Source organism: Malaya genurostris, chromosome 3 (assembly GCF_030247185.1).
Source record: "Malaya genurostris strain Urasoe2022 chromosome 3, Malgen_1.1, whole genome shotgun sequence".
In the NCBI taxonomy this organism is placed as follows: domain Eukaryota; kingdom Metazoa; phylum Arthropoda; class Insecta; order Diptera; family Culicidae; genus Malaya; species Malaya genurostris.
In genome coordinates, this window is record NC_080572.1 from 286503024 (window position 1) to 286516642 (window position 13619).

Here is a 13619-nt window from a genome sequence, read left to right on the forward strand (position 1 = left end):
CTACGTTCACAGCCTATTTCAACAGTGACAGCAATTAAAGCGATCAAAGCAGTAAGCAGACCTTGCACGTGTTCACCTACACCGCATACCAGTAGATTCAGTTCTCGAACAGCGTGTAACAGAACAATCACCAGAAATTGAAGAACGGAATTTGCACGGTATCTAACAGGACCCTACCACTAGCACGAGGCCTAAAACAGCTAGGTTTGAATATCCAGCGTGATTCAACTAACTCCACTACCCCCTATTTAAATTAATTTTGCATTTGCCATTAGGTTTTTTACCGTCACTGCTAACCTCAATCGGATGAACACATTTTGACAGTTCAGCGGTACTGTTTGTAAAGAGACTTTGTTTGTTTGTTTGTTTGTTGACAAACGCATGAGAACGTTCACGATCCATATCGCCTAAACAGAGTTTAAAAACATTTGTGAACGATTCGATACGGTTCGTTCCAGAGATTTCTTGAATAAAAGTGGCTAGTTGTGAAGTGAAAAGATGACTGTTTGAGATGTGTTCCTCGATTTTGTTTAAGCTTGTTTGTAAACAGTACCGCTGAACCGACGACACGACCAGGCACTTCGAAGGAAAATCGGAATAAAATGTGTTCGTGAGCGATTTACTGCCAGTTACCGCAAATATAGCGACCCCTTGTTAATGATAAAAATGAAATTCTGAAGCAACACTGTTCTGGTTGCTACAACATAGTTACCAAGGTACCCTAGAAATAAAAATAAACAAATAAATTGAGAAAGTTCGTCTGAACTCGAATATCGCAAGATTGCTTCTGTGAAGTTTTGAAGATTATTTAAAATATTTCTCATAACAGATTTATAATTTCAGTTCGACCAGATGGTGGTGTTTTGGAAGAGCCTACAAACTTTTTAATTTAGTAAGCTTTCAAATACGAATCTCCAGAAAATATACGAAACCTAGCTGTGTATATATCAGATTTCGCTGTGGAGCTCTACATAAACTTCGACTGCGAACTTCACTATCAATATATTCGATAATTTGACGAAGTTACCATTTAATTGTTTCCTGATAAGAAATGAAGAGAGCGTGTATAAAACAGCCCAAGAATACGGCCGGTTACTCACTCAAATTGTTATCTGCCCATAGAATAAATATCGATTCTACTATGACACGACCGACCGCAGTAAAATGCCCATTCATTTATTTTTCAATAAAAAACTAAAAATAGTTGTTACAAAGGTATTTTACTTTACATCTCGTTCATGGATGTTCTGTTTGTACAAGTACCGAGTGTTTGAATACGGGTGGATTTTCTTAAGTATGACTCGCAAAACTTTTAGTTCTGTCATATCAAAAATACTTCTTCACTAAGAATCTTGGTGAAGTTAATCTAAGTCGTCTTAATCGTTTTAATTTTTCGTCATATTTTCCCTGTATGAGTTTTTATTGATATTTTGTAGAATTGGTAACCATATAAGCTAACCATTTAAATTAAACCCATAATACATTCATAATTGCAATTTCGTATTATTCCTTTGCGACATACAATAGAACTATGGTGAAATACTTATTGATTTGTTTTGTTCTATTCAATTTTTTTCAATTGAACAATAAACGTAACCAAGGATATTGTTATTCTAGAATCAACAGTTTATCAACCTGGGTTCCCAGTTCCAAACATATTTACCAAGATCTCATTTTGACATTACGAGTTACTGAGGGGTAGTTGAATTTACGATACAGTTTTAAAAGCGAGTGGCAGGTCGTGTCGTCGGCTGAACTGTCAAAGATTAATTTCTGCTCATTTGTGACGTCATGGTAAAAAATCTAATATTATTAGGTTTTGCACAAACATAACATAACCTCGCAAAAATGAACAGAATGAACTTTTTTTGACAGTCGACGTGTGTTTGTTTACAGTTTTAAAGTTCATCAGAGGTTCATCGTTTGAATTTTAAAATTGCAAGTCGCCTCACACTAAACAGATTTATGCAAATATCGCTCCTTGATGCTGGAAACACATACAGGGTAATCTTCTTAGTTGTTTTCACTGTGGAACATGTTTTTAAGAGGCACTTTTTGTTATTTTTCAATTTTTAATTTGCAGTCGCAAAACAAAACAAACACATGGCAACTGTCAAAAATGAATTTGATTCATCGACAGTTCATTTGTGTCGTCATCGTGCAAAAACTAATTGATAATATTTGAAGCCAAACATTAGAAAAGGTCCTGAGCGCGAATGACAGTTTCTCTTCGTTTACTTTTTCTTTTGATAATTACTGAAATTGCTGAAAAATACAGGAATATGCCGTACTAATTGAAAGAGAAATTAAACATTAGTCATTTGCACCATTTTTAATGTTTATCGAGATTTGATAGCAGTCAATAATGCTCGAAGCGGAGCCCGGTAGGTTTTTTTTTGCTTGCACTATATTTTTATTTTATTAAAACAGTGTTTTGCCATCCCTCGCAATTTGTCTTTATTCATTGTAAATATCTAATTTTGCAAAAGTAGCGTCAATTAAAACACGAAAATGAATCAAGTGTCATGAAATTTTGATAGATAACTAGAGATGTCGATTTTTTTTAATTATTCGATTATTAATCAACGAAATATTAGCTTTCAAGCTAATCTGCTCTTGGACATTCGCTGTGTGAGTTTTGCTTCAAACACGAGCGATCGCGTCATCTAGATTCTGATCGGTTGCCTTGGAGAACAAGAAAACGGAAAGTGGACAACGATGGCAAACAATATTATCAAAAGAACTAAGATTGCTTCTTTGCAAATCAATGGTAAAAATCATCAGCTCAGTGATAATCCAGATTAATTTGATTAGCTTTGTGCACACTTCGCTGTGCGAAGTTCACACCAAGCGAGTGCAAATAAAGCTAGCATTTGGCAGAAACGGGTTCTAGGAAAATGTTCCGAACACTCTTTAATATCGCAGAGAATTCCACACTTTGGCCCTTCTGAATGCCAGAAATGAATCCGGTACAGCATTTGGATATTTTTTTTTTCAATGAAATATGCAAATCCGAAAAGAAATAATCGACATCAAAATTCTGTATGTTGCTATTTTTGTAAAAACCGCCCATTTGCGAAAAAGTCACAAAGAAATTTACGTAACACGAAAGCTCGTTGCATGCGCGCGGGTGATTTTAGGAAATTTTCGATGGAAGTTTAGAAAAATTCACCAAAACCAAAAAGAATATAAACCTTCTACAAACTTTTATCTATGTGCAGGGATCGTTATCCAAAATAGCTCCGAAAAATGAGTGTTTTAGTAATCTTTCACAATTCTTTGGAAAAAATAATACGATGATGTGATATTTTCTCTCAAATAAACCTTTTTATGGCTGTAAGGATTACATTCAGATACATTTTTGGCAAAGCTTTCCATGCTTTTCATGGAAATCATCGAATCTCATATAACCGATTTCGTTGTATTTTGACGATTTGGAAGTACTAAATAAAAAACAAATTGATTCGCAACGATGCTTTTTCAAATTTTCCCCAGAATAAGATCAACTTTGCAATGAACTGAAGAGTTCGCTTCAGTTTGAATGTGTGTAATAATTGTGAAAGGTCACAAAAACACTAATTTTTCAGAGCTATGTTTGATAACACTCGGAAAATCCATCAAATTTTTAAACCATTCTTACCCTGCAGATAGATAAAAGTTTTTCAAAGGTCATGGCATGTTTTTGGTATTGCAAATTTTTCAAAATTTCCTTAACCTTAAACCAAAATTGGTTTAGTATCAAATCAATCGGCATTGTGAGCAGCTCGAGCGATGGCGTCATCCAGGTGCTGGTTGTTTGTATTGGAGAAAAGAGAACGGAAAGTGAACAACGATACTCGAACGACGCACATCAATCGATCCATTATTGCTTTGACGAATCGAGTTAGTCTAGCTGAAAAACAATATTCGTACAATGTCTGTAGTTCCGGTATCGGAGATCAGATTTAGGTAATATTCAATAGTTGATTGAGAAACCTTATCCCTTTTTAATGAAAGTGTACGTTTGAGAAAAAACAGTCCTTACATTTGAATTTTAGTATGCCAAATTTTTTTTCTCTATTATTGAAGAAATCAAGTGCACTTCATTTCTATTTTTTTTACATATTTTTCCTCGTTAAAAACAGAAACAGAAGTCGGATCTTGATGAAATTTTATAGCAGGCTACGTGATCATGAGATCTTGAGTTTGCAACAATCGGTTCGATGCACAGTGGTTCGAATCAATAAAAACGTGGACATAAATCAGTAGCTGCCAAACCGTTCTTTTAATGCATATTGTTGTTCTTAATAAATTATTTACAAATATATACCGCGTAATTTGATTCTATTCCTAATTGTCTATGGCCTTATTTTTAAAAAAAATATAACCATAACTTTTTTGTTCTGAAGATATAGAATTTTTTTTTCTTCCACAAAGTTTTAGAGCTATTGAAAATAATTTACTTTGTCAATCATAGCAAAAGTCTAGATCGCACCGTTTCGGATATACGAAACGTTTTTATGGCAACCCCCTTAAAATCAGTTTTTTATTCATAACTTGTTTCGAGTTATTTTGTTATGCACACTTTGTTTGGAATAATTGTAAAAAACAAAATATTCCATATTTTAGTTGAAGGTAGTGCATAGGTTTGTTCTTTCCTGACAGAGTTATACAACATTTTACCTTTTTTCACCTAAGTTAAAACTCCTTGCGCCGTAGCGAAATATGCAACTGATTTTTACAAAATTTATAGGAAAAGATAAAACGAAAAAAAAGACTGTTTTTAAAATAAAGTGAATATATATTGAAAAAAATATGTTTTTTACAATATTTATATCTTCAGCAAAATTACTTCATATGTTTTTTTTTTCTTAAAAACGAGATAGAAAACAATTTTTTTTTGTGAAAAAAAATTATTTTTATTCGAAATCGGTACTACCCCCTTAACGAAAATTAAGGTGCCACTTTCAAAAGAAGCATTATATAATCTTGTGAAACTTCCTCGAAGACACGTTAGCTCTTAAAAATCAGTGAGAGTCAGTACAGACTTTTAACCGTCTTTTTCCAGTTTTGAACCTGTGATGTCTGAAAAAATCGAAAGAACTTTTTTTTCATACCCCATTAATCTGGAACCGATAGTCGGATCTGGATAGCATGCAACCGGGCTATGGGACGACAAGACCGTTCATTTGAATCTTGGCAGTCGAAAATGTTGCGACTTCTGAAAAAAATATGTAACATTCCTCTTGGGGACGCCGATCAAAATTACGGTGTCCTTCTGAAGGCACTCAAGTTTCACTTCCTTCCTTCCGTGATTTAAATCATTGTAATTCATTTGTATTTGAATACTAAGGGAGTATCTGATACAATATCAGGATTGGAACTTGAAGTTTAGGCTTTAGGCAGCGTATTTAAAAAGAATAATTGAAAATGGGGTTATAAATAAGATAGTAATAATAATGATGATAAAAATACTTATGATAATAGTCATAACAATAATAATTTTAACGATACATTTTTGTTTAATTCAAGGCAAAAGCTATTATATACATACACTGAGGTCTTTTTTTAAGCGGTCTTCTCTTATGCAGTTTTTTTATGCGAATTTTCAGAGTTATGCGGTTTTTTTATGCGGTACGTAAATTCGCATAAAAAAGAGTTCAGTGTATTATTATTTTGATCAAATATTAATCAAATTGTGCATGTAGTAATCAGTGTAAGTAAACTAGCAGGTTACAAATAGAGTACGCTTTTTCAATTTTTACACAATTTACTCCGTTACTTCGGAATCGACTACGGAACTATGAGACCATTGTATGATTATTTTTGCGACAATCGATACTGTGGTTTCGGAGAAAATAAAGTACACTTCATGACGCACATTTACTCCGTTATTCCGGAACTAGAAGTTAGAGTGGGTTAAAAATTCTCAGCAGGCTATGTAACTATGAGACTCTGAGAACATGAAACAACGATCTTACGAAAATTTTGGAATCTTTTGCCAGTGAAAACATCTTGTATGTGGGAATTACGCAGAAGCAGCCTTATTGTGCATATTCAACTGTGTTCGGTCATCATGAAAAAGTTCAATCAAACCTTTTCAAAATTATAAGGCCACCCATAAATTTCAAGATACAAAAAAAAGGAATAGTTTAAGAATTTTTTTTTCGATGGAACATGAAATTAGATTGCAAAACACGAATGTGAGTCCAAGAGTTGATTGATTTCGCTGAAAAACTTTTGTGATATAACGTTTTTAAGGAAAAATGGCTTTTCAAAATTATGGTCGTTAAATGGTGAGATAACTAAGTCCTCACAAGTCCCTATCTCATGCCTCCCCGAGCGTCTATGATGACATTTAGTCAATAGAACGGCGTCTACTGGGTGCTATCGGTGCATTTTGCACGGGGGCGTAAAGGGGAGAGAGCATCGGACAAATTGATGACTGAACGAGGGATTGTGAATAGCCAGCCCAAGTCACTTGAAGGAAACTTGTTTCCTTCTGAAGGTTTGACATGAGTCTGACGCGCCCTTTGCAAACAAACCATCAGGCGGGTTCAAACATGTATAGCGATATGCTTCATCCATGCACTGGATATTATGGTTGGAAGAGCATCTTTTATTCCCGCGGAATACGAGTAAGTGACTCTACTTACATATCCGCCCAACCCTTTTTGTTCGCTTTTCGGTAACAGCTATAGTAAGAAGGTGAACGGGTGAGTCATATCGGGGCTACTGTAAGTCTACCCGCATCCACTGGCAAGTCCTTGAACTGATGGTGGCTTCACTTCACATCACATCACTTCACATCACAAAAATGGCTTTTCAAAATTATAAGGCTACTTGCAGTTTATTGAGGTTCGGATGATTAAAATAAGCAACAAAAAGCGTCTATTGATCCGTTGCTCCACCGGAACGGTTTATTGTCTGAAAAACACGATTTGGAATACTTTGCACCAATGTCTGCAGTGTTGCCAGTTCAATAGCTTCCCAAGACTGAAGAATAGCACTTTTGGACGATTATCGGCATAAATTTGTCGTACCATAATACCCCAGACATTCTCAATTGGATTTCAATCCGGTGAGCAAGCTGGCCAGTCCAAATTATCAATTTTCTCGGACTTTAGCTACTTCATTGTTTCAGCACTTTTATGAATACTGGCGTGATCCTGCTGGAAAATGAGCTTTGACTTGCGTCTTCTTTTAATTACTGGCAGCAGACTAGCTCTGAGGGTAATTGGAACTTTTCATTTTGTGCGATACAAATGGAAGTTTCAGCCTGCCGGTTGCACAGAACGCACCCCAAACCATTACAGATCCACCGCCAAAATTTCTGTTTGAGAAATATCGTGGTTTCTTATCTGGCCCGTCTAGGTTAAACTTTTCTTCATCCGAGAATATAAGCTGTAATAGTTTAACACATTTGTTATTAAATAGTTTAAATGCGTTTTTTTAATATTGCAGAACATGTTCATACCTTTTCCCAATCTTGGGACATGTTCCGACGTGCAAATTCCAGTCGAGCTTTCTTGTGGTGAGGTAGTAAACGCGGAGCACTGTTCATTTTTGCTCGAACTATGTTGGGCGAAAGTTTTAATGCCCTCCAAACCGTCGAAACTGATGGCTTCCAACTTAAGTTCAGTGCGGATTTGTGAACAACTCAAGGTAGTGCATTTTTATTCTGACCATACTTTGTTGGATTTGCTTTGATCCCTCATCCTACCTTCTTGAAGGCCAAAATTCCTCCTTGTTCTAGTTGATTTAGTCTCTTTCGCTTACCCATAGTAACATAACGCTGTTAAATGGATAAAAATGATATTTATAATCACTATATTCAACACAAACTGACAAACAAACAAGAGGTGGCCTTTGTTTGTCAACAAATATGCGATACGAAAATGTTTTGCTTATATTTGTGTCCATCGTTGCCATCGTTGAGTAAGGGTGGTCCCATCAAAATCACGCGAAAGCTTGAAACTCGAGGGTGGCCTTTTAATTTTGAAAAGGTCTGTAGTCCTATCTCTACGGAATCCTTCCTGCAAGAGAACAGGCCACACATCGCATCTTCAATCAGAGTTTTTCTGTTTCGCTGACTTTAAAGTACAGTCTTTTATAGTCTTGAAATACACGCGAAATTTCTTAATTTCTTTCTCTTCTTAAATCAGGTTGATTTATACTGGACTCTAGAAATCAACCTGAAACTTCCAAACTGTCGGATTCAAATAAAATCTAGCAGCAATTTATGGGACAGGTTGAGTATTGAACGTAAAATGGTTGACGATATCGAAAAAAAAATCTAGTAATGGCAGAAACGGGCGCTTAAACATTTCAACTCGACAGATTGTGGCAATTTGGCTCTTCTGGCTTCAATTTTACGTTTCGCCTTCGGCTCATCCATGTGTTAGCAGTTTATGTTGAACTACAGGCATTAACTGTTCGTCCACATGTTTAGACGTTTACAGTTCAACTTAAACTGCTGACGCACTGATGAGCCGGAGGCGAAACGTAAAAATGACAATAATTTATTGCACTTTGCACATAACCGATTTGAATAGCCTTCTGGCTCTCCAAAGAAAAATCGAAATATCCCCATTATCAGTTTCTCGATAACAGCATATCGATAATTTATTGACCATAATCGACTGCTATACAATAAAAAAATACAACTCTATTCAGGAATAATTGTATCGGAGTTCTCCGCAAGCCAATCCAAATAGTCAGTTATTCTGGTGGCCACGGCCGATCGGCCACGGTCGCATCCACGAATTCCGTTGAAATGGAACGAATGTACTCCAATTAAGTAAATTCGGCCAGCTTCCTGAACTGTCACTGGACCTCCTTCGTCACCCTGGAAAAACGGATCAAATGCTTTAGCAAAACGAAATAAAATAGTAATTCTAACTTACGTTGCACGGACCGCCATCGTCAGTTCCAATGCAGATATGAGTGCTTCTAACCCAGGTGTAGGAAAGTTGACAAATCGTGTTTGATGTTACAGTATCCACAGCAAATCGCAGGTTTTCCGTGGGAATGGGTTCATTGTCACGATTTCCAGTATTTCCCCAACCTGCCGTGGTCGCGACATAATTAACAAAACTGTTACTGGCATCGGATCTACGGGGCATGTTAACCGGACGGATGGTTTCGTTGTCGATTGGAGCATCCTGATTGAGCGTTAGGATAGCAAGATCATCACGACGTAACAGCGAAGTCCAACCCGGGTGAATTAGAACGTTCGCCACACTCATCAGAGTTCCAATGCTGGTCATGGTACTAGCATTCAGAGCCACTGTGACTTCAATTGCCCTGTTGAAAAAAAAAATCGCCTGCATCATCAACAGAACAATAGAAGGTTTTAAGACCCATTCACTACCCAGAAACACAATCGGCCGAAGTCAGCACATGGCGAGGTGAAATCAAAACTGCACTGCAAAAGTCATGGCCCGAAGTTCCTCCGTGGATGATGACACCGGCAGCCCACGGAATGTCGGTAGGTGAAGCAATGGTGCCACCAGAAATTCGAGGTGAGCCCACTGCTGAAGCAGTTCCTAGCAGAACCGCAAACGAAAACAGTAGAATACTCCAAAACTGCATCCTGTTGTATTGTTTCAGGGTAGTGCGACTACAAACGACTGAAATGACTGAAAGACCCGTCCACCTCGTTTTAAAGCTAATCGTCTAATCTTTCTGATTGCAATGACTAATGTTATTTCGTCTGATATGCGTACAATTCCAACTGCGTCAATCATCGTATTGTGTTTCAAAACACTCGAAAATGCCTTTAACCTGTTTAACCTTTAACTATTTGAGTTAGTAGTTAGCGCTTCCATATTATCTCAAACGAAGACATACATACACTAGAGATGGTCGGATCTCGGGTATTTTATCCGACCCGACGCGTACCCGACGGGTAAAAATTTTTATTTTCAATCGGGTACGGTTAAAAAAAATTACTGCTCACTCGGGTACGGGTCGGGTCCCGGTAAAAAAACCTGACAACTGGCATATTTTTCCAGAAAAAAAACCTGGTTTAATCCACCTAGTGGTGTAATGATGCCTTTCTCATATCAATCATACTATCGTATATAATACTGTGGTATTCTTCACAATAATTTTCTTCGATTCCTAAAAGAATAACCGAAATCGGTTTGTTTGACCGTCTATTGATAAAAACTATCAATTGGAAAAGATTTGAGGTCGATTTAGAAAATTGTTTAAGATTTTTCCCCATTTTCAGAGATGGTATACAATTTTAACCCACTTTACCCTATATTTCCGGATCCGGAAGTCGGATCCGTATGAAATTCAGGAATTACGCATGGTACCACAGGACCTTTCATTTGAACCTGAGTTTGTGAAAATCGGTCGCGCCATCTATGAAAAAAATTAGAACACATGTTTTCTTTGTTTTGCACATTTTACCCCATAAATCCCGAACCGGAAGTCGGATCCGAATAATATTCAGGAATTTTGTATGGGACCACAAGACCTTTCATTTGAATCTAAGTTTGTGAAAATCGGTTCAGCCATCTCCGAGAAAAGTTAGTGCAAAAAAACGTTACATACACACATACGCACATACACACACACATACACACACACAGACATTTTGCGTACTCGACGAACTGAGTCGAATGGTATATGACACTCGGCCCTCCGGGCCTCGGTTCAAAAGTCGGTTTTCACAGTGATTGCATAACCTTTCTATATGAGAAAGGCAAAACATTTCTTTACTTCATTTAAAAAAACGATCGATCATAGTTACGTGAAAAGTTATGTGAATATTTCCCACCCTACTTTTTATGACAAATTTAATTCTTTTCACGTAGGTTTTAATGCTCGAATACCTTCACAATATGCATAAAATCTGCGGCAGATCTAAATTATTGCCGGATTTAGTAAAAATAGACCAAAATAGCAGTCAAATTACACAGTGCGAAAATTTCTTGAGATTTTACATCTTATCAGATGCACATAAATAGAGCGTCATATTTCACACAAATGTATATTCAAGAACATGTAAAATTGTGTGATTTGAAAATTACATTGCTTTAAAACGGAAGGAATAAAAATCAAAAGATCGACATCAACAACGTAACTTGAACCGAAAAACATTAGATCACGAAGCACACCAGTTAGTCGACTGTGCCACAGAAGCCCATATTTGCTTGGCTGGTAAATCGTGCATATAAATTCATACAGTCTCACTTGCTAGCCGAGTGCAAATTACATTCGGAGCCAGTAAATTTCTGTACGAATGGAATAATGTGGCATTTGAGAAGTTCATTAGTTATGAATTGTATCGTTTGAAGAATTATGTCACCTGTAAAATTAATAATTTCTTTCTGTGCAGTTTAAGATTATCAAGACTGTTAAAGCTGCTGAACAAATGGCCTAAATAAAGGGAAACTCTGGATATAAAGAACTGGAGCAGATGGCTACTCCATTTTGGGATTCAGAATCACCTCAAACATCATTTTCCGACATTCACTCATTAAACCCGTTCCTAAAATATCCACATTTAATAGTAATTTCTATGGAATACAAATGAGCCGGAAATGATTTTCATTGTTTGCAAAAACCTCTTTTTACGAAGTAGGTTCGTATAAAAAGTTAATGTTTTTTGGGATTTGGTTCGTAAGAAGAGTTACGTAAAAAGAGGTAACGTAAAACGAAGTTTACGCAAATGGAGGTTTGAGTGTACTTTCTTAATGACAATATAGGTAGAGTTGCTGTGTCATCAAACCGACGTCAGCTCAAGTAAAGTGAAACAAACCAGACTGAAGAAGAAGAAGAAAAAGAAAAGGACTTCACATTATGATCATTTCGACGTCAACATTTCAAAAAGGCCTAAAAACAATTGACAGATTCTCTTTGTTTACTTTCTCTTTCGACTATATCTGCGTTATTATACAAACATTCGTTACATATTTGGTACTGTTGGAAACATGGGGATATTGTCTTTTATTCTACACGAATACTTTGTAGGTACACGTGAAAATTAAGGAAATATTCACAAAAGAGAAAGTAAACAAAGAGAAGCTCTCATTGGTTTATGTGCCCTTATGAAATGTTGACATCGATTTGTCTTGCAGTCAACAATTTCTCGTATGAACCGGTTAAAGGCATAGTCGAAGTAGGGGGTAGTTTCCTAGGATGCCAAGATTAAGATATGCCAAAATTCTGAAATTTGGAAAAATAATGTTCCATTTTCTTGAATTTTTTTAACATGCGATTGTGCGATTTTGACTAACGGATGAGCCTTGAGCCGACCCTGCACATAAGTCGAGAACATTTTAATCGGACATGGGGTCATTTTCGAGTACGGGTTGAGCCCGTACTCGAAAATGACCCCATGTCGTTGAAGAGAATTTCAGTTAATAAGGAGTGTATCGAAAATAAGCTATCCACAAATTATTCTTCCAAATTATGGTAAAAAACGATATTTCATTCAAACTAAAAATTGATCCTTTATTGTACGAGGTTAAACTTGAGCATAATGAAAACCGGATGAAATTTAAGTTATTCCTTCACGATTTTTCGAACTTTTCATCGAACACTCTTCATCAAGTTCCGGACAAGTGTTGCATCGCATTTTTTGGACGCTTGAGCCCAAATTATTTTGAACTTCTGCATGTTCCCAGCTGCCTTACCAGTCTTCTTGAAGACCCTCTTCACGATTGCCCAGTAACGTTCGATGGGTCGAAACTGAGGGGAATTTGGTGGATTGATGTTTTTCTCAACGAAATTTATACCCTTTTCCGCAAGCTAATTGAGAGTGGTTCTTGCATAGTGAGCCGACGCTAATTCCGGCCAAAACAGTGAAAGCATACTATGCTTCTTGTATAAAGACAGCAATCTCTTCTGGAGACACTCAGATCGATAGATTTCAGTATTTATAGTTCCGGTAGTGTAAAAACTGGTTGACTTCAAACCACAGGAACATATTGCTTGCCATACCCACTCCACTTGAATTTCTCCACTTGAATCCGTTTCGCTCACATCATCCCCAACGACGACAGTAAAGTTTTGTGAACCTGGAAGGGTTCTCATCGTCCATCAAAACGCATGCATCCGGACACTGCAAAACAATTTCCGGGCTCTTGCTGCTGCTCTCGTCTTCTGTTCTACACTTTGTTTCGAGATTTTCTGCTTCTTCTAGGTCTTCAGGTGATTTCGCCTCTTGATATGCTGAATCAATCCGACACTCGTTCCAGCTTTTTTCTCCAAATCACGTATTGACATTGATTTGTTCTTCATGATTAGAGATACCACTTTCTGGTCCAGTTGCGGCTTGAAAGAACCGGGTTTTCTGTCTCTTCCTTGTAGCTCATCTAAAGAATAGTGTTCCTCAAACTTATTAATTATGGTTTTAACACTGGCATGATGAATTCCAAACCGCGTCGTCATTTTTCGCATAGTAATACCCTTCTCACTTAGCTATGTGTCAAGAGCCTTAATTCTCACTTCGTTTTCAATACGCGACATTTTGAAAACGCAGAATTTCAACCGCACGAACAAGTAAACAAACGAAAGCTGACAGCCAAATGCGCAGCACGCTGTGATCTGAGCATTAAAAAAACCATCACAAATACATGCGTACAACACAAATGTATGTGGATAGCTTATTTTCGATACAC

At 36.9% G+C, this 13619-nt stretch overlaps 1 protein-coding gene across 1 annotated transcript; it reads right to left on the minus strand.

Annotated features, from left to right (window-relative positions):
- Positions 1–8571: 8571 nt before the first annotated feature.
- Positions 8572–9628, minus strand: LOC131434502 (elastase-1-like). The gene is made up of 3 exons (XM_058601252.1): positions 9353–9628; positions 8886–9285; positions 8572–8827 (listed from the first exon to the last, which is right to left on the minus strand). Exons 1-3 carry the CDS (start codon positions 9571–9573, stop codon positions 8648–8650), a joined length of 801 nt encoding a protein of 266 aa, XP_058457235.1. The 5' UTR covers positions 9574–9628; the 3' UTR covers positions 8572–8647.
- Positions 9629–13619: the final 3991 nt, after the last annotated feature.